Source organism: Rhipicephalus microplus, chromosome 7, assembly GCF_043290135.1.
Source record: "Rhipicephalus microplus isolate Deutch F79 chromosome 7, USDA_Rmic, whole genome shotgun sequence".
Lineage (NCBI taxonomy): Eukaryota > Metazoa > Arthropoda > Arachnida > Ixodida > Ixodidae > Rhipicephalus > Rhipicephalus microplus.
In genome coordinates this window covers 11,967,390-11,992,995 of record NC_134706.1, presented here as the reverse complement: position 1 = coordinate 11,992,995, position 25,606 = coordinate 11,967,390, and the positions used below count along the sequence as shown (strand labels likewise).

At 48.5% G+C, this 25,606-nt stretch overlaps 1 protein-coding gene across 1 annotated transcript in view; it reads left to right on the top strand.

Moving 5' to 3' along the window:
• The window catches only part of LOC142767280 (mannan-binding lectin serine protease 1-like), a 70,717-nt gene that overhangs the window by 15,232 nt on the left and 29,879 nt on the right, over positions 1-25,606 (top strand). The window contains exon 2 of the mRNA XM_075868664.1: positions 3,184-3,284. Coding sequence (XP_075724779.1) covers positions 3,184-3,284 — 101 coding nt within the window. The remainder of the gene's footprint in view (positions 1-3,183; positions 3,285-25,606) is intronic.

Sequence of the window (25,606 nt, the reverse complement as noted above, 5' to 3'; positions counted from 1 at the left end):
AATTCTCTTTGCTGTTCACATAAAAGTGTTTTGAAGGGAGCTCGTTGTAACAATGCATCTAAAGAACAATTATAATTTGCACACTGGCAAATCCTCGTGCGCTCCTTGGAGTCCGTACGTGATTTAGCGTCGTGTTTGAGGTCGGTCTCAACTGTTGGCTCACTGTTAAATGGTGTGTTGGCTTGATTGTGGCGTGAATCTACAATGTTGACCAGCTTTGATACAGTTCACCATTTGCTGGTAGTAGCAGGAGAAGGCGATGTTTCGCGTATAAAAAACTGTCTTCTGGCAAAAAAAAAAATATTTTTTGTTGATAACTTGCTAACTTGGTCCGGCAGTTCCTTTTCTTTGTAAATATAAACTTTTTAACAGTCCTGCTGGTCATGTTTAATGAGTGTCAATAATAAGTGTTGCATTCGGGATGGGGGGGAGGACGTTTTTTATCTAATGTGGAAGATGGCAGGCCCATTGTCATTTCGTACTCTGTATTCATATTTCATATTTTATTTCCTTAAAGACCCCACAAGGGGGTATTACATAAGGGGTGGATGTACAGGATATAAAAAAACATTTGCTACATAAGGGGTTGGTATACAGGATATAAAACTTTTGCTACATTCGAAGTATAAAATATTGCTACATAGGTGTGGGTATATACATTGCCATAAAGTTTCACTGACAGAGATGAGTTGTTACATTTTTAGCGAAAGTTGATGGGCAGGTGATTGTGACGACGTGGTTTGGGAGGTCGTTCCAGTCCTTCACAGCACGCGGAAAGAAGGATGTGGAGAAGGTCGTAGTCCTAGTGCATACACTAGTGCAGTCCTAGTGTATGCACGATGAAAAAAGATTTCAAGGGGGGGGGGGGGTTAGGTGGGCGGAGTGTTACCCCCCATGGCTACACTACTGGTGCTAACTGAGCCTACCGCAAACCAGGCACACTTCTAACTGGCGTAAGCGATCGGGCCGAAAATTTTCCCGTTAGTCGACCGCAGGTGTGTTGCGTACTTTTATCAGCTCTAGAAACAGACTGCCAATAAACCCATTTTGTCATTTCTTTTCTTTTAACTTGAAGTACAAGGCTTACGCAGACTTTAGTAACGCGCGTGACTAAAATAGCTCCGCGGTTTTCCCCCCAACGCGCGCGCTGCCCGTATAAAGTCACTTCGCAAACAGTAAGGTTAGCGTGTTTCGCTGCGTGGTAATAGAAGAAATCGCTGACGTCGAGTACGTGCCCGAAAGAATTTTCTGTGCGCTGCGAGTTGCAAACGCATAGCGACGCTTATTCTGCGTGGATGATTGTACACGGCTTGGCGAAAACGAACGCTTGCGCATTTCTCGTATATATTAGTAGATTTTGTTACGCTGTCACGATGATGACGCAGCTCCGGATTAGCTGTTCTCGTCTGTAGTGAGGCCCCAAGAAGCGTATACACAGGCGACGTAAATAAGATGACGTGATCAGACGACACACCGTGTGACATATTGATTGATTTGTGGCGTTTAACGTCCCAAAACCACCATATGATTATGAGAGACGCCGTAGCGGAGGGCTCCGGAAATTTCGACCACCTGGGGGTTCTTTTAACGTGCACCCAAATCTGAGCACACGGGCCTGCGACATTTCCGCCTCCATCGGAAATGCAGCCGCCGCAGCCGGGATTCGATCCCGCGACCTGCGGGTCAGCAGACGAGTACCTTAGCCACTAGACCACCGCGGCGGGGCGCCGTGTGACATGTTACCGCTGTAATCCAAGTCAGAGGTACACATTTAGTTACGCGAGTACATGACGGCGTTTGCTATTGGATGTGCCACAGTCGGGAAGAATGTGAGAGGGAACACCGAGTGTGTGTTTAATCAACTAATACTTTTAATTTACCAACGTGAATGTGTCGTATACTGAATTTAGGAAAAAAACACTTTCCCACTTGAACATTTAGCGCTAATAGAGAGTTTTTGAATAGCGTACGCTTTTCGTCGCAGTCGCTACCACTGCTCGTGCGTACTAACTATAACCGTCGTTAGATTTTGCGGTCCGCCCACAAAAGATCTGAAATAGCGTGCGGCACACAAGGCCCGCAAAGCCACTTTGCGTTGAGTGAGCGTGCTGCGAACGGGCGTCAGCGTGTTGCTGGGCCAAACGATATTCGAAAAATGATGTGGCACCCATACGCAAACGCTACGCCCACAACGCCTTCTAACTTAGCGTACGCTATTCAAAAACTCAACATTAACATCCTTGCGTTCCCCAACTGCGTTTAGCCGCTATGGCCTTCAAGACGTCATAGCAGTGTTCTCTCTCATGTCGGTCGTGGCTGTACAAATGCATAAATAAGCACGTGTCAGATAAAATACACTGCGCACCACTTGAACATCCCCATTTGCCTTCATTCAGTATAACTATCCAAGAAGTCTCAGTGTTCTTAATGCGAAAGGCAAAGCTACTCGTTCTTCTCGGCCCACCCTGGACCGAGCTGCGATACACGTGATAACCCCACGACGCGACGTCATGTTATTTGACATCCTGCGAGCGTTGTGGCCACGTCGAAAATTTTTGGTGATATGTGACATTGTCATGGCGTTATTGTGATCGCGAGATACATTTCTTTTTCCAATGAAACGAATGATAAAGTTGAAGTCTCGCATTCCAGAACCGCGATATGATTGTGAGAGATTCACACAGTGAAAAGAAGCGGGAACTTCGACCACCTAACGGTCCAATACCAGCATGCCTCCGTCGAAAAGCGGTCGCCGTGGCCCGGATTCGATCCCGAGACCTTTGAGCTAACGGACAAGTCCCATAACCACAAGACCACCACTGCGGGGGATACGTTCTTGTACCGATCGTGTTGACGCCACCAACGGCCGCTTTTCGCGCGCTTCTTGAAGCATTTAATGCCGGCAGAACCAGCGCGAACACGACGGAGACACAGAACGAAAAGGACACAGTACGAGCGCTCGTCGGGCGTCCATCTCGTCTTGTGTCCCCTGTATAGCGTTCGCGCTGGTTTCCCAGTATTGCACCATTTCCAGCTCACGACCCTCTCTCTAGCTTACTGTGATTATGCTTTCACGTTTACATTAAGACAAGGACCTGTGGGATTTTTTTTTTACTGATGAGGGTGCGTATTAGAGTGTTGCTGTGCCATCGAATGAAAGCAGTCCACTCGTCTCTGGCGCAGGTGCCTACAGCTGTCCATCGACCCGAACAACGGTTCCGTGCGCATCCTGCGGGACAGGAGGGCCTCCACACCGTCGACTGACTCAGTCAGAGAGTTCAGGGGTGAGTGACGTTTACACGGTCCGCCAGCCACACACCTGCCGTCTCCGACACTGCCTCCCCCCCCCCCCCCCTCGAGCGCACATGTCACGGTGTGCATGACCCCGTGCAATGTGTAACATTGGCGCCAGTGGCGGATCCAGAGGGGGGGGGCGATCACCCCCCTTCCAAAGCCTGTGTCAGCACCCCCCCCCCCTCTCTTTCTCTTCAGTGCCCGACGTCCACCTCCTATCACCAAATGAGACAAATTAGTGGGGCCACTGTGAGCACACATTAACAGTACTTGTGGTGTTACGGGGTTTTTGTGCTATAGTAAAAAGTCATTAACCCGCCCGTCTTCTCCAGTGTGGCTGGATGAGCCCCTTATTTGCGCAGAGTAACATACTGTTCCCCTTACAAAGTCTCGAACAGAGTCCGGTATTCATGAAAGAGTATTCAACAGACTTCGTAACTGTCGTTGCTGCGCCGCTGTGGTCCAGTGTGCACATCCCGTCGTGTATGACTCAGTGTGCCAGTTCGGGGGGTGCATAACCAACGGTCCGCTGGGCACACACCTGCCGTCTCCGCCGCCACAGCACCACCCTTTCGGCACACACACACGTCAGCGCGCGCTTGGTTCCTCCCCATACATGAGCACTGTGTAACATTCGCGAATTGAGTGAACCCCAGATTAGTTGGGTGCAACGTTTCGTTGACAAAAATCAGTGAACAATGATTACGATCATGACGATGAATGCAGGAATACGCCAGTTGTGTGCACGATGAAATAGTAACAATGTTCTTCAAAACCATCTGCTAATATATATTGCCGAGGAGCTTGTTTCTTTGTTGTTTCTTTGTTTGACAAGATCATGTGAATACAAGAAACAGCAAGCCCATGAAAAGCATAAGGAACATTACTTATCATTTTTTTACTGTCAGGTAGTAATTATCACTTTAAAAGAGATGACTTATTCTACACAATAAATCGCCGTTTTCCTCGGTGGGATCCCAACCCTACAACCCTTCTAACCCTTGTCGCTACTAGTAGCCGTCGTCGCCTTATAGCTAACGCGATCCCTCAAAGCCCTGCCATGTTTTGGCAGACTGGTCTGGAGCGGATGCACAGAACTATGGGAGCCTACTCAGATGCGCGGTGTTTACGCACCAGAGGACGCGCTTTCTCGCTACGAGCTCACCCTCCTCACTCGTATATGAAAGGAGGAGGGAACGGGGTTTGCGTGACAGGGACGCATTCGTTTTGATGCCACCCGCTTGCCGTCGCGGCACCAGCCAAGCGTGGAACGACGAGTACTCTGTTGCTTGTAAAGAAAGACGGGCAAGGAGGAATCTGAGAGCTTTCAATGCGAGCACACAATCAGCAGGAGCGAGTTGGCAACAAACGAATCTTCCTGCACGGCTTAAACACTGGAACACTGGAGAATGGGAACAGTTATAGGGATAAGAGTTAATGGAGAGTACCTTAGTGACCTGCGCTTCGCCGATGACATTGCATTGCTGAGTAACTCAGGGGACGAATCGAAACTCATGATTACGGAGTTAGACAAGGAGAGCAGAAAGGTGGGTCTTAAAATTAATCTGCAGAAAACGGAAAGTAAACACTACGTGTCGACACCACCTTAATCGGGTAACAAGTAATCTTATCGAAGTGTTAGTTAAGGGTCGAACGTTGGGAAAATGATTAGAATGGGACAGAACGCGGAACCGACAATGTACTGATGGCTATTCGACCAGCAGAAAAATAAAGGCAAGGAGAATAGGACGAGGACGCCGCTATCCGCCACGGTTCTTCTAAGCTGCCGTCCCGAAATACGCGGGTTTGATCCCAGGAGCGGCAGTCGATGGAGGCGAAATTTTTGAGACCCGTGTATACTTTGTGACGTCCGCGAACGTTGAAGAACACCGGGTAGTCACAATTTCTGTCATTTTCTATATTATCAGCGTGCCCCGTAAAGTCGTGATTTTGGCACCCAAGAATTACATCTTATTATAGTTAAAGAAAGAGAACGCCGCTGTAGTTAGCCAATATACTATATATTAAATAAAATTCCTCCACGAGCCAGAGAGAAACGCCAGAACTTCGTAACTCAAGATGAAGGCTGTTTCGTTATAGTAAATTTCTGTTAATAGGTAACACCTGCGGAGGTTCTGAGGCATAAAAACATGTTATGATGACGAGTGACTTCGTAGTGGAGGGCCTCGAAAATTTCGATTATCTGGTATCTTTCCAACAGCGTCCAAATGTGAGCACACGGACCTTAAGCGTTCCGCCTGCATCGCGATTCGACCCCAACGGCCGGTAATCGACCATATACTTTCGAGCCAACGGTCAATAACCTACTTCTTGCGCAATTTTTTTTGGCACAGACGAAACACGTACGGGTGCCTGTTTCACGACTGTTGTTCAAAAAAAAATGCGCAAAAAGTTGGTTATGATGAAGTACCAAATAGTTCAAACGCACACCTTGTTAACCAACAGTCGCACCATAAACACTGGACCACCACGGCGGATGCTTCGCTTAATAAATAGTCAGCGTGATCAAGTTAACGCGGCACCGCCTGAACTGGATCGCTTCCTGCAGCCGGCTTCCTGTTCGAGGACGTGTAGGCGAACAGGCAATGACGCGCGCGAGGGGCATTTCAGACGTTTTCGGCGCGTTGCGTGCGTCGACGCTCGTGTGGCGTCGTCGTTTTTTTGGGAGGGGGTTCGGAAAGTGGCTCGACGAGGATGGCGCCGGCGCCCGCCGACTGTTTGGTCGTATACGCCCGGCGCGACCTTTTCCTCTCAACTTCACCTACGCTCTACCATTACGCATGCATCGCGGAGAGCGATGTCGCGAAGCTCGTTTCCATTGCTCGTAAAGGGTTTCCTTGGAGGGTGCAAAACCAGCGTTGCATCGAGGTTGGGGAGGGGAAAATCACTTGTGTAGGTTGAGTGAGGGCAAGTGCTTAGTGAGGCCTGTGCCAGGGGGGCAAGTGCCCCTTTCGCACAGCCCTCCCTGACGGTACGCCCACGGTACCAGGCGCAGAGCCTACCGAGATTTCGCGTTTTTCGGCTTCGCGTTGTTATCTCCGCGCTAGGGCAGTCGGAAGCCATCAAAAACGAAGCGAAACCAGTTACCCCGACTCCCTTGTGGACGAGTGTGAGCAGGGGTATAATAGACGGCGAGCGGTGTATATAGATGCCACAGGGTGGAATCGAAACTGGGCAGAAGTTCAGGAGAAGGAGGAGGGCTGAAGAAATGAAAATTTCTTGAACACGGAGTGTTGCGGCAGCGATTGTTTCGACGAGCGGTATTGTCCTCTTCGAGGGTGCGATTGCCGAGCCACCTTAGCCCACTTGTTGCCATCACAAGGAATCGAGAAAACTAGCATCAGACAGCGGTGGAAGTATATAGCATATACCTCCCGCGCGCTCAATCTTGCGAGCACATAAGCGTCGACAAGTCTGCAGGAATGGTGGGCAATACTTCGGCTATAAGACAGATAAAGCACTGCAAAATAATGATATTTATATGTAGGGTTTAACGTCCCAAAACCACCGTACGATTATGAGAGACGCCGTAGTGGAGGGCTCCGGAAATGTCGACCACCTGAGGGTTCTTTAACGTGCACCCAAATCTGAGCACACGGGCCGACAACATTTCCGCCTCCATCTTGGAAATGCAGCCGCCGCAGCAGCGATTCGATCCCGCAACCTGCGGGTCAGCAGTCGAGTAGCTTAGCCAATAGACCACCGTGACGGGGCAAGCATTGCAAAATAGAGCTACAATAGAGAGAGAGAGGAGAGAGGGAGAGGAGAGAGGGAGAAGATAAGACATCTAGAAATATAGATAGATAGATAGATAGATAGATAGATAGATAGATAGATAGATAGATAGATAGATAGATAGATAGATAGATAGAATAAAATAAAGAGAATGTCAGGGTATACAGTTAAACATGTGATTCAATACTGACAGCGCCATATGAATGACGTTCTGAGCGAGAAGGGTACCCCGCCGAAGTGGCTCTTCGTCATCGCGACTGCACGAGTACACGGCGGCCGGGCGCGTGCAAGGAGACATGCAAATGATTGCAGAGCCTTTACCGGGCTGTCAAAATGGCGACGATGCGTTCGCACACGCTTGGTATGTTTTTTTTAATTCGTCCCGCTGTGATGTACGGATACGCGCGCACGATTCCATGCGCATCAAAGTGCCGTCGTCGTTGATCGTGAGTCACGCCAGGGACTTCCCGCGAGACTCAGGTCTGACTATCACTCGTGCAGAGTATGCGAAGCCGTCCGATATTGTCCAGACGAGGCCTGCCGCAGGTATACCGCACTGTCGAAAAGCATCGGTATTGTGTGACAGCTGGCGTAAAGAAATTTGAAACGAAGGAAAGAGTTTAACAAGCGATGAGGTAAGGCTCGGACGTCCCTTCGTGGAAGGCCTTAGCCCAGGTCATCAAACTGCAAGTCAATGAGTAAGGGTTTTTACTATTAATCTAAACTCGCCGCCATGACTACGAGTGGTGCTAGTTAACACTCCGATTCTCTCAAGCACAGAAATAGTTAAGTCTACGAGGGTCGGATGGCGCGGTATATAGCTCAGTTGGTATACAACGTGGGACGTGTTGTTGAGATGTTTTAGTTTCGCTTTACAGGATTAGGATTAACATTTTGTAGGTAGCCGGCGGATATAGTCTTGCATAATTCGCAGGCAATCACCCCGCCCGGTTTCCTCTTTGCCAATCGTAACTAACGTCTTTTTGTTTGTTTGTTTTTTATTTATGCACAGACAGGTTCTTAAAAGGTCGCGCGTAGCACGACGTAAGCCTGCATAACCCGGCTGCCTCTGTGATATTCCACATGCAATATTGTGTCGGTGCCCCTATCTCACTGCACCATACCCCAAACACAATTTTCACTCATCACCAGTCACATGCGAGGTCTGCAGCATTCAAAACTTTCAACTGACTGCAAGTTATTTGTTTCTCTGTTCTGTTTGTGCATTTTCCAATTATGTCCTAATTATTACAGTATACTGTTATTTATTTACTTGGTATACCTTTCAGCTTCTGCTTAGAGCATATGACAATAGTTCAAGCGGGCCATACAATGAAGAAGGGCAGAAATGATGAAAACATTAGCAGTTCAGCGATTGAAATTAGATGCGAGGTAACAGCAATGTCATTAATAACAATAATTATAAAACTGCAATTTAAGTGAAGACGCTGTCATTTATTAAATATAGATCTATTGTAGAAATTCTAATGAATTATGCTAAGTGTATTGAGAAAGCACTTGTTTGCGGAACGTATTACCTTTGGTCAAAATAACTGTCGTGCCGCAAAGATCATTCTAAATTGAAATTGCTCGGGGCAAATAATGTAACTCGAAAGCTCGCGTTCTGCCAAAAAAAAAAAAAAAATGTCAATGAAGCGGCGCTGATTTCGCAAGCGTGCTGACAACGAATCCAGCGTCTGAAATGAGAAATGAAATGTCGCTTTGAAGCAGACGTACGTTTGTAACAACATAAGAAAATTTTACACCACATATCTAATGGTTGTGAACCAATATCGCGTTTATTTTGTGAACGTTCTCAGAAAACGTCTGCTATAGAAGCGTTCATCGACTCTCAACGCCTCTGTGAGCTGAGAAGCGCCGAGTTGTTTATAGCTGTTTCTCCCTGGGTGGTCGTACGAGTGCGGACACATGCACTAAATTTGGGGGTACCACGCCACGAAACCGGTTTAAGTTTGAAAACAATAGGAGCTCTCTGTCTTTTTTTGCCCCGAATGTAATTGAGAGAAAAAGAAGGCGCGTAGCTCAATCGTTACGAAGGTCGAAGAGTGCGTCTTCCACTATAGAGTCGCGATGCCAGCTTTCCCGACCCTGATTATGCGAGTTGCAGACCTGTGCGGAGGCCAGCTTGTGTCAAGGATAGAAGCCGATTCGTGGAACGCAGGTGGCTGGCAGCGTATTGGAGTACATGTACGCTTACGCGTATAAACCGGGTGCATTCGTTTCCCTAATTCTGAACGCGAGCGCAGAAATGAATAAAATTGACGCATAGGCATGACTCCACTCCCGTTTCGTAGCTGCGAATGTAGACGTAAACACACACACACACACACACACACACACACACACACACACACACACACACACACACACACACACACACACACACACACACACACACACACACACACACACACACACACACACACACACACACACAAACACTCTTAGCAGACTCTTATCCTTATGATTGTTCATCGAACTGGGAGCGCGGGAGTTACACAGACACGAAGCAAAGAGGAGGCACACAGCACGGGCACTTTGTCCCAACCAAACCACGACCACTCTGTCGTTGCAGCAATTTAACCATGCAATTTGATTGATTGATATGTGGGGTTTAACGTCCCAAAACCACTATATGATTATGAGAGACGCCGTAGTGGAGAACCATGCAATTTGAAGAGGACGCCGATGCTCCAAACAAGGCAACCGCATTGATAAAACCTGGTTTGCTTAAACACACCGCACGACCTTAGCGGTCACCAAACACGTAACAACAAGAGATCAATCAAAACGAAAGACACCTGAATGTATTCCGATGAGCTTTCCAGCACCGTAATGGTTCGCAATCGCACGATAGACGGCTTATAGGGACTGTTCGCAGGCTTACTTAAAGAAAGCTGCAAGCCATCATTTATATTCTCTTCACGTCCTAGCGGAATTATCGACTTGAATTGAAAATAACTTTATTAGGTTGTGTGAAACACGACTGGGCTTCGTTCCATGTTAACGGCAATCCATCAAGTATTTGGACCTTCGTAAAGGTGAAATTGCTCCGGCCTATTTTGTATTTAGTTTAATTAAACTTCATGCAAACTACCGCACTCACTCACTCACTCACTCACTCACTCACTCCACCTGTGGGTCATGACTCAAACTCCTTTTGACGGACGTACAGGTGAAGCAAGGTGGCTAGTAGAAAATCCTCTTTGTTTTTGAAGGCATGCTAATTAGGCCCAATCCTTTCTCCAGCACAAGTTAGATAACCGCACAAGTACTGCTATCGCAACTGCTTATCGAGGAATCGGACTAGAATTCATAAGCTCAAGCTTCAGGCTTGGTAATGTTCGACCCGTACTCTACGTGGTCTGTTCTATCCCTCCATGTGGCACCGACGAGCAGAAGAAATTCAGCCAGTTCCACTGTCCGAACGCCCGCTATACCGACGCGGCCAAGTACCCCCGTAGAAACGCGTATGCTGTCAGCGTGGTCGACTCTCTAGGCCTAGAGTTAGCGTCCGCCCAACGCCGACTAAATTTCAAGGCCGAAAGGCTGCCGCAGTGACGTCAGAGGGTGGGGGACCAGTTACGCCGCGAACGCGGCGGAAAGCCTGTGTTTCGTTCACGTTTTAGGAGAACCAACGCTCCCGCTCTCGCAGCTGCTGCGGCTTGATTGGGCCGAATAAAAGATGTGGAAAAAAAAGTCTTACTGAGCATGCTCAGTTGGGCAACTGGGCCCCCAACCTCTGACGTCACTGCGGCAGCCTTTCGGCCTTGAAATTTAGTCGGCGTACGCAGTCAAGGTACGCAACTCAGACGCACCGGAAGAAGCGGCAATCACTCTCGCCACCACCACATGTAAAGACGCCACGGTGATCTTCACTGACTCGCAAGCCGCTTGCCGGAATTATGTGAAGGGCCGCGTCTCAGCTGACGCAATTAACATCCTGCAACGGCGAAGCTTTCCACTTCCATACACCTACGTAATCTGGGTTCCTGGACACGAGGGTCTACAGGGAAATGAAGGGGCTCACGCCGCTGTTCACGAGCACGTCAGCCGGGCTGCCCTGGGACCAAAGGATATCCGATCCGTGGCTGCAGAGGTGGAGGTAGTAGAAAACACCTACTCGTCGCTACTTCAACCCTATACAAACTGGAGCGACGGGAGTACCCTGCACCCTATCCAAGACTAACCAAAGAAAAGAGCGTGATTTTCAGACGCCTACAAAGCAATACTTACATACATGGTATATTAATGCACCGCCTCTACCCAACGACACATGGCTACATGTGCCCGCTCTGCAGCGTACCAGACACCCTGGCACACTTGCTCCTGCAATGCCAGTGCCATGCAAACCAGGACGTGCAACTGGAGCGGCGACCAAGCCCCAAGAATGAACGACGACCACCTAATGGAATCGTAGGAGGCCAGGCTCGTCCTCGAGGGCCTGGAAGACCAGCGACAACTCGTCGCCAGGGCCAAGAGGGCAGTCGAAGCCAGAGGGTTCCTGGACTAGGGAACCCTCCCGCCTTAGGGTGACACCAGGCCTCGCTCGGAACACTGTTTCTAACTAAACGTTTATTTCTCTCTCCCTCCACTGCGCGAAAACGGTCGTACAGTGAAGTTGTGAGCGCGAGAGTGCATGCGATAAAATAGTGAGATCACGTGCATCATCATCATCATTTGGAACCATCGTCCTTTTGTTGATTTCTTTGTTCGCTCACCCCCCTTCCATGACCTGCGTGAGGCCTACTACTACCACTACTACTACCACTACTACTACTACTACTACTACTACTACTACTACGACTACTTCTACCACTACATAACGGGTATTGCTACTACTACTGCTACAACAACAACAACAACTACTACTACTACTACTACTACTACTACTACATAACGGTTAATAATAACACAGCTTCGGTGTAAAGAATACCATATTCTCAACAACCGAGTGATTTGATCGACTTGCATGCGTCGTCTACACATTTACCCAGTGCTACGTGTTCACGTGACGACGTCAGCTTGACAACGAATCTGCAGAGGATAGCATCGCCTGAGGAAAATCCGTCGCCAATTTCCCGCTCTCACCTAACACCTGCACCGTGCGCGATAAGCTCTCACCTGCTGGTGACACCAGAAAAGTAATGGCGCAATGGCATTCATCATTCATCAAGGGTGTCTCGCTCGATTGCGCAACGAACGTGATGCATCTGGAAAACGGGTAAACATCGTCTCGTGCGAGTCCTACAGAAAACCAAGGATAAGGCTTTCTTTCTTTCTTTCTTTCTTTCTTTCTTTCTTTCTTTCTTTCTTTCTTTCTTTCTTTCTTTCTTTCTTTCTTCCTTTATTTATTTATTTATTTATTTATTTACTTATTTGAAAGCGTGCCTGGTGCCAAATAGTTAGATGCCGAATAACTAGTATCGATGTCGAAATCACGTACTGTTGTGACCGGCGCCAGAGCGGAAGAGGGAGCGGCGCTCCTTTAATCTTCAAACAAGTAACCGAACGACCGGCTGCCTACTGTTAGGACCGGCGCCAGGTCTGACAATGGATCGGCGTTCCTTTTGATGTTCCTTTTTTAGTCGCCAAACGGGCTGGCGGCCTGTGTCCACCATGTATTGTTCCCCCCTGGCCGGAGGGTGCGGCGTCTTGCCGCCACGACACCGTGAGCAGTTCGGGAGACCACAAGTGCCGCTTCTTCTTTGGAAGATGACGGCGGCGGCGGCGGCCGGAAATCGTCCCGCTAATTGAACGAGTCGTTCGGCGACCATTTGAAGCTTGTTTACGGCGGCCCTTTCGATGGATGCAGTCATCAACTTCAGACCCCTCGCCCAGCGACACCCCTTGACGAGGAGGAGCCACGTTCGTGCCACATGGCCGTGCAGTGACCACGCTTCAATTTTGAACGTTTACGTGGACCGTGCGTGCTCGTCACCCTCGCGGGTAATGTGTGATCCGTGGTTGGACGGTGCCCTCTGTACGCGGTCCCCGATCTAGGGATCTGGGGAGGACAGACCCTTTATAATGAGCCCCCACGGCTCATTCGTGTGTGCTTTTTTTCGAGAGCAGAACCGAGCAGAACCATGTAGAACCAAGCACCATGTAGCGCTATGTTAGGAGACATGTAGAGGCCTGCCACGTTTGAGAGCTCACCGTGTAGGGAGTTCGCAATGTACATATTGTAAATAAACCCTCTTCAAGTCTCTCTTCCTCCTGCCTCGACAACTTCATCCCGGACCTCCGGTGTCTGGAAACCCCGGTCGCAACAACTGGTTGGCAGCGGTGGGATACGAGTCTGCGACGGAGAGCGACATGTACCGGAGGCCAGCCGAAAGCCCTGGAACTCGGCGGGATCGAAGCAGCGTACCACCACCGCACGTAATGGGGTGAGTGCCTGGCTTTGTGCTTGAGATATATCGAGTCTTTTAGCCTAAATTCGTTAAAAGATAGATATAACCAACAACTGCCTGGCCACTGTGGTTGTTATCTCAGCACAAGGCAGCACTGGATGATTATCTGAGCAAGTACGCTAAAGCAGGAAAGCTTAGATGATTCAATAGGAACAAGGGGTAATGTTTCAAAATTTCTAAGGGTACGTTGCGGGTTAAATTTTAGGATGTTGTAAAAAGCAGGAGTGAAAAATTAACAAGAAAAAGTAGAGAGGGATGTTGGCCACGTAGTGCTACTTGGGTGCTTAAGCTTGTGGTCTCCGCTGTGAGATTTGCCAGGCTTCAATTTCTCTAGACCCAGAATTGAAGCGCTGGTGGGTTTGTGTTTTGTCACAGCTGAGCCAAAGCAAAGTAGTCGCCATGGATCTTACGAGATTGACGAGAGAGAACCTGCTGAACCTGTGTTGGGATCTGGAGCTAGATTTTAATGATGATATGCCTGCTTCTAAACTCCGCGAAGTGATTCTCGAAAGCAATAGTGACAATGAGGAAATCGAGCACTTCGGGAATATGTACTTATTGGACCAGGAGGAGGAAGTACAAAGGGCGCAAAGAAAGGAAAGATGGCGCCAGGAGGAATTGGAAGCTGAGCGCAGGCATGAAGAACATATAAAAAGGATGCAGGAATTAGATGAAGAGATAGAAAGGCTTAATTGTGAATTGGTGGCATTGCAGCAGAGTGGTCAATCCATAGATGTAGCGCACGAACGGTGCGATGTAGCGGCGGTGCCGTTTAAGACCGAAGCGAAGGCTACAGGTCAGACATCTGTAGATGAAGTGCACGAACGGTGCGACGTAGCGGCGGTGCCGATTAAGGCCGAAGAGAGGGCTACAGGTCAGAAATTTGCAGATGTACCGCACGAACGGTGCGTTTCAGCAGCGGTGCCGTTTAGGGCCGAAGAGAGTGCTGCGGGTCTGATATCTGTAGATATAGCGGCGGTGCCGTTTGAGGCCAAAGAGAAGGCTAGTGCCTGTAAGGGAATGGAACAGGTTTTAACCCATTCTGAGGGAAAAGAGCTCGCGGTCACAGCAGGGTGTGAGGGTTCCGTGGTGGGGGAAACGAAGTTAAGATTAACAGAGTGTTCCATCGAACCTTGCAGCCCTGTAGACCATGTTGATGAGCGTCAGAGGCGGACGAAAGGCTCCAGGTTTGGCACCAAGGAATGTGCCAAACGGAGAAAGCGTCCGAAAAACAGAAGCGCGGCAAGGCTCGCGATCAGCGCGGCGCGTTTGACGAGGACCTTCAAACGGCGTGGCGGATTTGCGAGAAAAGGCCCGTTGTCTTCTCTGACTGGCTTAAAACGCAGGCGTCTGAGCGGCCGGAGAGTAAGGAACAGAAGTGCGCAATCTACGCGGCCGCGGTCTTACGATGAACTGATAGGCAATCATCAGGACTGGGCGCGCGAGATGGCGGAGGAGCATATCGGTGATGAAGAACGTCAGAGTAGGACGAAAGGCTCCCAGGTCCGCACAAAGAAGCGTGCACAGGGGAGAAAGCGTCCGAAGGGCAACAATAAGGCAAAGCTCGAGATGAGCACAACGCGTTTGAGTAAGGGTTTCAAACGGCGTGGTAAAATCGCGAGAAAAGTGCCGTTGTCATCTCTGACGGGTCTGTATCGTGTGCGTCCGAACCGCCGGAAAAGAAAAGCGCATCGTACGCGGCAGTGTTTGAAGGAGAGATTGCTAGGCAATTATCCAGACAGTCCGCGCGAAAAATCAGATGAGCATGTGGGTGCTGGTGAGCATCAGAGATGGGCGAAAGGCTCCGTAGACGGCACCAAGAGACGTGCAAAACGGAGAAAGCGCCGTAAAAACAGGCAGGCAGAAATCGCGACGCGTTTGAGGAATGTATTCAAATGGCGGAGCGAAATTTCAAGAAAGTTGCCGTATCGCAAGCGTCCAAGCGGCCAGAGAACAAAGAAAAGAGAAGCGCATGGTGTGCGTAAGTGGTCGAAGGGCAAGAGACCCTTCCGTTGTTCTCGCGGTGCATTGGACGGGGTGCGGGGCAAAAGAGTCGGTGGTTTTCGAGGGGCAGGAAGCGACAGCAAGTCGGCTTCGAGGAACGTCGCGGGGTTCGGTAGCAGGGCGATTGACGCGTGTTGTAGACCCCGTTTCTCGAGAAAATCGTTCCGGGCGCGACCACCGCGAGTTCGACTCAGAGTTGTTGCGAACAGCTGTTAGCCTCTCGGAAAACGTCGACTCGGGACTGTTGAAAGGAACATTTTGTTTGTTTTTGTGATTTTGTAAATAACTCGTTTGTACCTTGTTTTCGTTAGCGCTCTATCATTTTGGTAGCCTATATACGTTGTATAGATCTATTGGAAGGATAGTGACACGCATTAGAGCGTACAGAATTAGGCGTTTGTCATCGGCACCGGAGTTGGTTTGTATGCGTCCGAGCCGCCGGACAAAACGAAAAAAAAAAAAAAGCACGTTGGGTAGAAAGGCAGACCCTTTCGTCGCTCTATCGACGGCATGTTTGATGGACTGCGGGAGTGCGAGGTACTCAGCGAGAGTAAGAACGCAGGTTGTCAGCGCAGAGCTTTGCGGGGGTCGGAGGCGAAGCGAATGGGTTTTGCCATTGTTCCATTTCCCGTTCGCCTAGAAAGACCCACAGGACGCGACACCGCGCGTTAGTCCCAAAAAGGAGTAGACATCCGTGAGCTTTTGACGATGGTCATTAGTGGATTTATTTTGTTTTGAAATTTGCTTTTGACTGTTTAAGTTGTTTTGGATTTTAATGTGTTTTTTAAGAATCTCGTCTACCAAATAGTGTTTAGGTAACACAATTTTGGTTTTGTTCATTTCTTGGGCGTTGTACGTTTAGCTAAGGTAAGCGTTGTGCGATTGCATAAACGACACGCATAGGAGCCTGCGTCATGGTAGATACGTGTAAATGAGCAGGAGCAACGTTATGAACTAATTATGACTGAGCGTAGAGACGCAAAGTTATTGCTTGCGAGATTTTTCAGGATTCATGCGAAACTTTTTTTTGTTGTTCATTTAATGTTTTGTTCGCATGTGTCCGGTGTGTAAGAAAAGCTAGCTCGTGAGTTTATATGTATGCTTTGTGAAAGTGGCAACAGCAAGGGAACGATTAGGTGGTATCTCATCCAGGCAGGAGCACTGTGATGTGCGTTTGCGGATATATAATAAAGATGTTCCTAATGCAGGTGCAGCACGGCAGTTATGCTTTCGTCTTCTCAAAAGGAATTGACGACTGGCTTTGGCGGCACTAAATTTCGGGAACTAAAAGATAGCGTGAAGTAAAATGCTTTATTTTATGAGTATGATACCTGGTGGGTTACGGCGGATTGCTCACGCAAGCACTCGGGTATGCCACGGTGAGCGCATCACTTGACAGTTAGTTTTCTTGAAAGCAGTTTGATGGGAAGATTATTATCGGATCGGGATTAGGAGTTTTGGTGAAACCTCAGAGAAACGTCCCGATTGCTGCTTTGTGTTTGGTAATACCGCTTAAGTAAGGTTGCTTTTGGATAATTTGTCGGACTCGACGTGTCTCAGTGCGGGCAGGGTGCTCTCCCGTGCCTGTGGTGGTGTGTATGAATGCTTTTCCCAGAGGGGAGCCACAAGGAGCGAGAGGGAAAGAGTCCTTGGCTGAGCGTCATCAGCAGTGGCCTGGAAGACAGCACTACACAGCGACACTTCGGGCAACCTGTGCAGCTGGTCACCCTCAGGTCGCTTCTCCCGCCGGCGGACGAGCTGTTGTGACCGGCGCCAGAGCGGAAGAGGGAGCGGCGCTCCTTTAATCTTCAAACAAGTAACCGAACGACCGGCTGCCTACTGTTAGGACCGGCGCCAGGTCTGACAATGGATCGGCGTTCCTTTTGATGTTCCTTTTTTAGTCGCCAAACGGGCTGGCGGCCTGTGTCCACCATGTATTGTTCCCCCCTGGCCGGAGGGTGCGGCGTCTTGCCGCCACGACACCGTGAGCAGTTCGGGAGACCACAAGTGCCGCTTCTTCTTTGGAAGATGACGGCGGCGGCGGCGGCCGGAAATCGTCCCGCTAATTGAACGAGTCGTTCGGCGACCATTTGAAGCTTGTTTACGGCGGCCCTTTCGATGGATGCAGTCATCAACTTCAGACCCCTCGCCCAGCGACACCCCTTGACGAGGAGGAGCCACGTTCGTGCCACATGGCCGTGCAGTGACCACGCTTCAATTTTGAACGTTCACGTGGACCGTGCGTGCTCGTCACCCTCGCGGGTAATGTGTGATCCGTGGTTGGACGGTGCCCTCTGTACGCGGTCCCCGATCTAGGGATCTGGGGAGGACAGACCCTTTATAATGAGCCCCCACGGCTCATTCGTGTGTGCTTTTTTTCGAGAGCAGAACCGAGCAGAACCATGTAGAACCAAGCACCATGTAGCGCTATGTTAGGAGACATGTAGAGGCCTGCCACGTTTGAGAGCTCACCGTGTAGGGAGTTCGCAATGTACATATTGTAAATAAACCCTCTTCAAGTCTCTCTTCCTCCTGCCTCGACAACTTCATCCCGGACCTCCGGTGTCTGGAAACCCCGGTCGCAACAGTACTCGCCTTGGCTCAATCCTTCGAGCTTGCAGGGTTACTGGCTCGCCTCGAGTTTCCAGGATGCTTATGCGCAACAAAAAAGAAAACGCAAGGAATTCAGAAAGTCGAAGAGGGCCGCTGGCTACGAAGGCTGAGATGACGAGCTCTCGCGAAAGGAAGGTGCAACAGCAGGGACGACCATTTACGAAACGGCGGCGAATGTGTGTGCGTACGCAAAAAAAACGAGTGTACGTATTATAAAGGTGCGTAGGCGCATGCTTAACTAGCAAGGTGGAAATCGGAAGGCGTATATGCCGCACGTGTAGTTAGAGAGCAAGAGTGAAGGGTATCGTAAGTGCTGTAGACGAAACATACTATCATTTCTCAGGAATTCGAGCCCTTAGGAAGTTCCCGCCGTAAGTAACGACCTTCGAAGGAATGTGGCATCTGACGTAGAGAGGAGCGCTTTTGCCATCGCAATGGCATGCGTCGGTACGAAAACAAAAATTAACAGCAACCGAAAACGAAACACGATAGGTCTTTCCGTTACGTTATTGCCGTAGGTGTTGATTAATGTTCCCCGGATACGCATACCGATATTGTTACGGCGAACCTGTGTTTTACACGTGTGAACGGTAAGGTTAAGGAAAAAAAAAAGAAAGAAAAAAATACGGGGCTTACTCATTCGAAACGTTTTACGAGGTAGTGTACTCAGCACAAACCGGGAACCTTGTAATGGCAGGACAATATCAGGTCATCGTGCTAAACATGAGGGAGGGTAGTGAAAACAGCACTGACGCGCGCCTTACATTTAGATGATCATCCCCTGACATTGGTAAACGCCTAATCGCATTTTCTTGGTCCCTTGTCCTTGACATTGTCCTTCCATGGTCAAGGTCAAATACGTTGGTCGTATATTGCCTTGTAAAATTTTTTTTGAGAGTTTCACGGAAGCACAAGTACCTTCAGTGCACAAAGAGTAAGATAGATCGTGAAAATGCAGCATTTATGTTTCTGTAGCCGCGTGAATCGATTCGTTCGCCTCGTAACGTTAACAGTCATAAAAGAATGCAACGCTGGTGACGCGCAACTAAATGCTCGTAGCAAAAGCATTCCAACGGCGTTGTTTCCTACAACGGTCGCGGTTTTCGGTTGCCGCGTCGTTTCCGTTTTCACGGCAACACCCGAAGCATGCAACGACGACTCGGCGCGGGTTGCAGTAACCAACCAATAGGAAACAGTTCTGTGGTTGCCGCAGCTCAGTAACGGGGTGAGGCGAAGTGCCTGGCGCCTAGGATTCTATCTCCACAGCGCATGCAAAAGAAAAAAAAATAAAAATAAATGGCTTGTTGGTTACTCGTCTCGTATTGCTGTGAATATAGTCGATTACCACTCCCTTCCTCGTAACCATGCAGTCGTTTGTAAATTATCGCACAATCGAATGGCTCTTCCTTTGAAAGTAATTGGCCGACAATGTACTTGACTTTGCTGGGATTATTCCAGTGCACCCATTCTAATATACAAAACGATCCCTAAAAGGGCTGTGGCATAATCACAGATGAGTTACCAACAAGTTTTTTTTTTTTTTGCTTAACTCTAACGAGAACCTCCACTTCAAACGCATCCTACATAGGCCACTGCTTGCACATTGAAAGATGAAGATCGCACATTATCATTGTTTACGCACTGAGGTACACGTGGTTTAGTGTCTCTGCCAAAGCACCGACGCGTAAAAAATACTGTCATGTTTTCGCGCAAATTTCCTTGTCTGCGTTTCACATTATATATATTTACCTGTAGAACGTAGTTCACGTTTAAAAAAGTACATAGCAAACCGTGCACGTTTGAGTGCCTTTCGGCGAGGATCTTGAGAGAGAAAAAAAGTTGAGGGAGGTTGCCGGTGGGTACATCTACGGCACTGCTAGATGTGCAGACAACACTCTGTTTCCTCATTTTAGATTGCGTCGAAATAAATGTAGCTGCTCTGAAGCGGAGCGTGGACAGGCTACCAAGAAGTCGCGCGCAGCGCGACGCAACATTGCACATGCCATTGCAACATTGCACATTGCAACATGCCAGCAAGCAGCCTTTGAGCTAGCCCGCACACTGTGTTGTGCCGGGCCTGTCCACATACCCACGTAACAATTTGCTACTTTGACGTTTCTTGCATGTGTGAGCTAGTGACTTATTCTTTAGGCATGGACACAGGGGAGTACGCGAAGCGAAGGGGTACCCTCTCTCCCCTAATCATATGAGGGGAAGGGCAAGCCCTCCTACAACCTAGTCAACTGGACCTGCACCGTCACTGTTCAGTGTTCCGGGTTGTGCCGTACAGGTTTCCGAAGAAAGTGGAAACCGTGGAGCCGTGACGTTATTTTCGAAAACCTGTTTACCTAATTCCGAAGTTTAACCCCCTGAAAATCTGATGACCAAAGGCAGGGCGCTTTGTAAAGCATGTAAATGCTTCATTTTTATTTTTGCCGCCATCGAGAAGCTTTTTGGCTTTCAGACTCGGCCAACAAGAAAGGGTGGGGCATGAGTCACGATGAGGTTCCGGGCACCCCGTAACGGAGAACCCTGTCAACGCCAATAAATCAAATAATCCATCAATCAACCAATTTTCCTACACATCTCAATTACAAGGCATAAAAATTGACGAAGGACAATGTGAATGCCAGAGTGTGTTCGGCGAAAGCCTGTGACCATTCGACTGACTATGCCATGTCTTCTTTAGTTTTTTTTATTCTGTTCCAATTAGGGGCGAAGCTTCTTAAGGCGTAGGCAAGTCACGCGTAGTAGTAGCCACCGCTAGTACTCAGAGCGCTCGCTAGATTGCGCTGTGGCACTCGCACCGTTAGTACCCGGATTGCTCACCAGATGGCGCTGCGGCGCGTGCTGCACTGACTAGGTTGTAGGAGGGAATGACAGCTACAGATAAGTGTTTTTGCATGTTTCCAGCTTGCCTCTGTATGTAGCGTTATGAGAACGTAAGGCGCTAGCGTAAAGCTTGATTAGGTCTATTACGGTGTACGTTTTTTTTTCTTTTTTCTTTTTTTTTAGTATTTTGTACTGTGTCTTTTTTCTCCAGCCACCACGTGGCTGAGGCCTGCGCGTAGACCGACCACGTGCATGCGCAGGTGCTGTGAAGTGTAGCGTATTTATTTATTATTGTGGTTCTTTTTGGCTTAGACCAGTGTATTTTAGTACAGTTTTCTAACACGTGGGCATCGGTAAACTGAGCTAGTCATGGTCAAAAAGACCGTAAAGTGTTCAGAGTGCGGGGTAGGGTGGAAGGTGGAAGTTAGTGCGGAGGAGAAAGCAGAAGATGACGCCAAGTGTAGACAGTGCGAGTTCGAGGAGAAAATGAAAAATATGATGGCGGTCCAGAGTGGGCTCATGGAGAAAATCGCAGAGCTGGAGAACGCATTGGCGAAGGAGCGAGAGAAAACGTCAGCCATGGAAGAAAGGCTCCGGGCAGCCGAGAAGGGCCTATCGAAGGTCGTGAAAGGGAACGAAGACGCAGGTGACGGCGGAAGCATTATGGCGACGACCCCCCGTGCGGGAGAGATGAAGGAAACAGGCATGACAAAGGCAGATACATTGGCCACAGGGCCCAGCTACCGGGAAGTAGTTTTGAGGGAGGGAGGGAGCAAACCAGCAGACGTGACTCACGCTAGTCACCTAGTCAGCAGCCAGGTGCAGGTTTCAGAAGGAATGTCTGAACAGGTCATCATCGCCGGTGACTCAAATTTAGTCCGATGCGCAGCGGCAATCAAAGAAAGGGTGAAAGGCGACAAGAGAGTTGCGATAGGGACGTTCCCAGGACAAACGCTGGGGACAGTAATGAGTCAAGCGGGTGAACAACTCGCAGCTAAAGCTAACAATCGTAACCTCGTTGTAATTGCGGGAGGGTTAAATGACGTCCTGAAAAAAGAATCGTCAGGACTAGCGACGACCTTGGCGAAAGGGGTGGATGACATGCGCGCCGTGTCCCCCCAGGTGCAAATTGTAGTATGCACAGTACCGGAAGTACCAGTACGCAACGTCAACCTGCAAAGAGCGGTTGTCGACGCAAACAAAGAGATATGGCGAATTAGTCGAGAGAAGGGTTTCGAGGTAGTGGATTTAAACAGGGAAGTGCACAGGTGGGGTGGATTCCAAAGAGACAAGATTCATTTCGATAAGAGGCTTGGACACGAGGTGGGCTGGCGACTGGCAGGACGCGCAGTAGCTTTTTTGGGGGGCTCACGGGCCCTTCGGAGTCCGGGGTAGCTCGTAACAGGGAAAACAACCAGGAGGACGCTTTGACAGGTAGAATTGCGAAAAACCAGAAAAAAGGTAAAAGAAAAAGGAAAAAGGCGCGTGTTGCAATTAGTTACATAAACATGCAGGGTGGCAGAAAGAAGGCAAAATGGTTAGAGATTGAGGAGCAGTTAAACAAAGAACAGATAGGCGTGTATGCGGTTACAGAAACACACCTTAGAGACTTGGAAGAGCCACCACTTATTGAAAATTATGTTTGGGAAGGGTGTAACAGGACCATATCGGAAAGGAAAGGTGGGGGTGTAGGAATGCTAATTCATCGCGGAGCCAAATGGGTTAGAGTGAAACAGACGTGTTCAGAGCACCTCTGGGTTCTGGGCACAGTAGGTGGAAAGGAAACGTGGCTAGGGGTAGCCTACTTGTGGACGGGGAATAACTGCAGAGAAAAGAATCAGGAGATAGCGGATTGCATGAGTGCGGATATTAAGGAATTTGGTAATGGGGCCGAAATCATCCTTCTAGGGGACATGAATGCCCACATACATGACCTTGACGGATATTCAGACACCAATGGGAAGTTATTACTAGATCTTTGCGAGCAACATAGTCTGGAGATAGTTAACACGGGGCCTAAATGTGACGGCCAGATCACATGGGAAGTCGGAAACAAGCAATCAAGTATTGATTATTGTCTCATGACTGAAGGAATTTACCACAAACTGACAGAAATGAGGATAGACGAGGAAGGCATTAACAGCTTGGGTAGTGATCATAAACGAATAACATTACAAATGGGATACGAAACTGAAAATATGAGCATGGAATCAAAGTCTGGCAGCTCGTATTTAAATGACAAACAAATAATAAATATAGCCGCAAGAGTCGAGGAAGAAGTAGGCGAAATACCAGGCAAGGACTGGGAGTATAGTGAGCTGTTACATCTAATGACGAAGGAGATAGGGAAAGAGAAGAAAACTGTTTGCTGGAAAGGAAAAAGGAAACCAAAAAGTTGGTGGAACAAGGAAATCCGGGAGGCGATCGAGAAGCGACGCGAAGCATCACGGGAGCATAGAAAGGCAAAAAAGGAGAAGCGGCCGCAGGACGAAGTCAAAAAAATATGGGAAATATATTTAGAGAAAAAATCCCTTGTACAGAAATTGGTAGAGGCAAAAATTAAAGGTGAAAGTGAACGCTGGATGACAGAGATACACGAAAAAAAGGAGGCCGCGCCTAGGATTTTTTGGAGCCACATAAAGGCGCTAGGTAGGAAGTCTGTCACAACGCAACAACATATTCTAGATGAAGGAGGAAATCAATTGGAAGGGTACGAAGCGCTAGGTTACATCCAAAAGGTAACAGCCGATTCGTTTCAAAAGAGCGTCCAGGGGATCTCCCCGGTGAGTAAAAGTGTGGCGGAGAAAGCAACAGAGGAAGAGCTAGTACTTGATACTTTCAACTGGAAAAAGGCCGAAGGAAAAATTCCAAAGCGCACTGCCGCGGGTTTAGATGGGATTCCCGTTAGCCTCATTAACGAACTAGGACATAACACTAAAGAAGCATTGTTAAAAGCAGTAGAAAAAAGCTTAAAGGACGGACAAATACCGGACAGTTGGCGACAAAGTAGAATGAACTTAATCTATAAAGGCAAGGGAGAAAAGGACAAGATTCGCTCGTATAGACCACTAACCATTACATCGGTACTATACAGGTTGGCGATGCAAGCAGTAAAAATGAAAATAGAAACATGGGCCGAACATAACGATATTTTGGGAGAACTTCAGAACGGATTTCGAGTCGACAGGCGGTTAGACGATAACCTGTTTGTTCTCACTCAGTGTATAGAAATATCTAAAATAGAGAATAGGCCCTTGTACGTGGCTTTTCTAGACATCACTGGGGCATACGACAACGTTAATCAGGAAATTTTGTGGGATATATTGAAAGGAATGGGCATGGGCGACGACTGTATACAGCTTTTGAGGGAGATATACCGAGAAAATACAGTTTGCATAGAGTGGGAAGGAATGCGTAGCAAAGAGAACGTTGAGGTTAGCAGGGGGCTGAGACAGGGATGTCCTTTGTCCCCGCTGTTATTCATGCTGTACATGGTGAGTATGGAAAAAGCGCTAGAAGGTAGCAACATTGGTTTTAATCTGTCACACAAACAGGGAGGCATGATGATTGAGCAGAAGCTTCCAGGTTTATTTTATGCGGACGATATCGTCTTATTTGCGGACAGTCGAGATGATATACAGCAGCTGGCGAATATATGCGGAAGGGAAGGTGAAGCTCTTGGACTAGGATTCAGTGTAACGAAGTGTGGATTGATGGTATTCAATGATCCCTGTGATCAGACGGTGTCCATACAAGGCCAAGAAATACCGAGGGTAAGTGAATACAAGTACCTTGGAGTATGGGTAAATGAGAGTGATAGATACATGGAGGTACAGGAAAAAGCCTCGGCGGCAAAAGGAAAGAGGAATGCGGCAATAATGAAGCACAGAGCGTTGTGGGGATACAATAGGTATGAGGTGCTTCGAGGTCTGTGGAAGGGTGTAATGGTTCCAGGGCTTACTTTTGGGAACTCAGTGGTGTGCATGAGGGCAGAGGTGCAATCGGGAATGGATGTAAATCAAAGGACTGTGGGACGCCTCGCGCTGGGTGCTCACGGGAAGACGACAAACGGGGCTGTAAAGGGCGATATGGGGTGGGCAGGTTTTGAGGCGAGGGAAGCGCAGAGCAAAATAAGGTTCGAAGAAAGGCTAAGAAATATGAAGGAGAGTAGATGGGCAGAGAAGGTGTTCCGTTATTTGTATAGGAAGAGCGTGGACACACAGTGGAGAAAAAGAACTAGAAGACTCACTAGTAAATATACGGATGGTATTGTAAGCCATATGTCAACAAAGAGCGTTAAGGGAAAAGTCAGGGAGGCGGAGAGGATTTACTGGATGGCAGCTATGGAGAAAAAACCGGCTTTGAGTAACTACCGAAAGGGCAAAAATGAAATAAGGAGGGAGGCATTTTACGATAATTCAAGGGGAAGCGCTTTACTGTTTGAAGCGAGATCGGGTTGCCTTAGAACGCGTAGTTATAAAGCAAGATTCAGTAAAGAAGAAGAACAATGCACATGCTGCGGGAAAGATAAGGAAACGGCGGAGCATGTTCTGATTGAATGTGGAGATATCCACCCAGGTGTACGTTTGGGCACGAGCCTACAGGAAGCCTTGGGTTTTAGGGACAACAATGGAAAGCTGAACACACCCGCGATTGAAATAAGTAAGAGA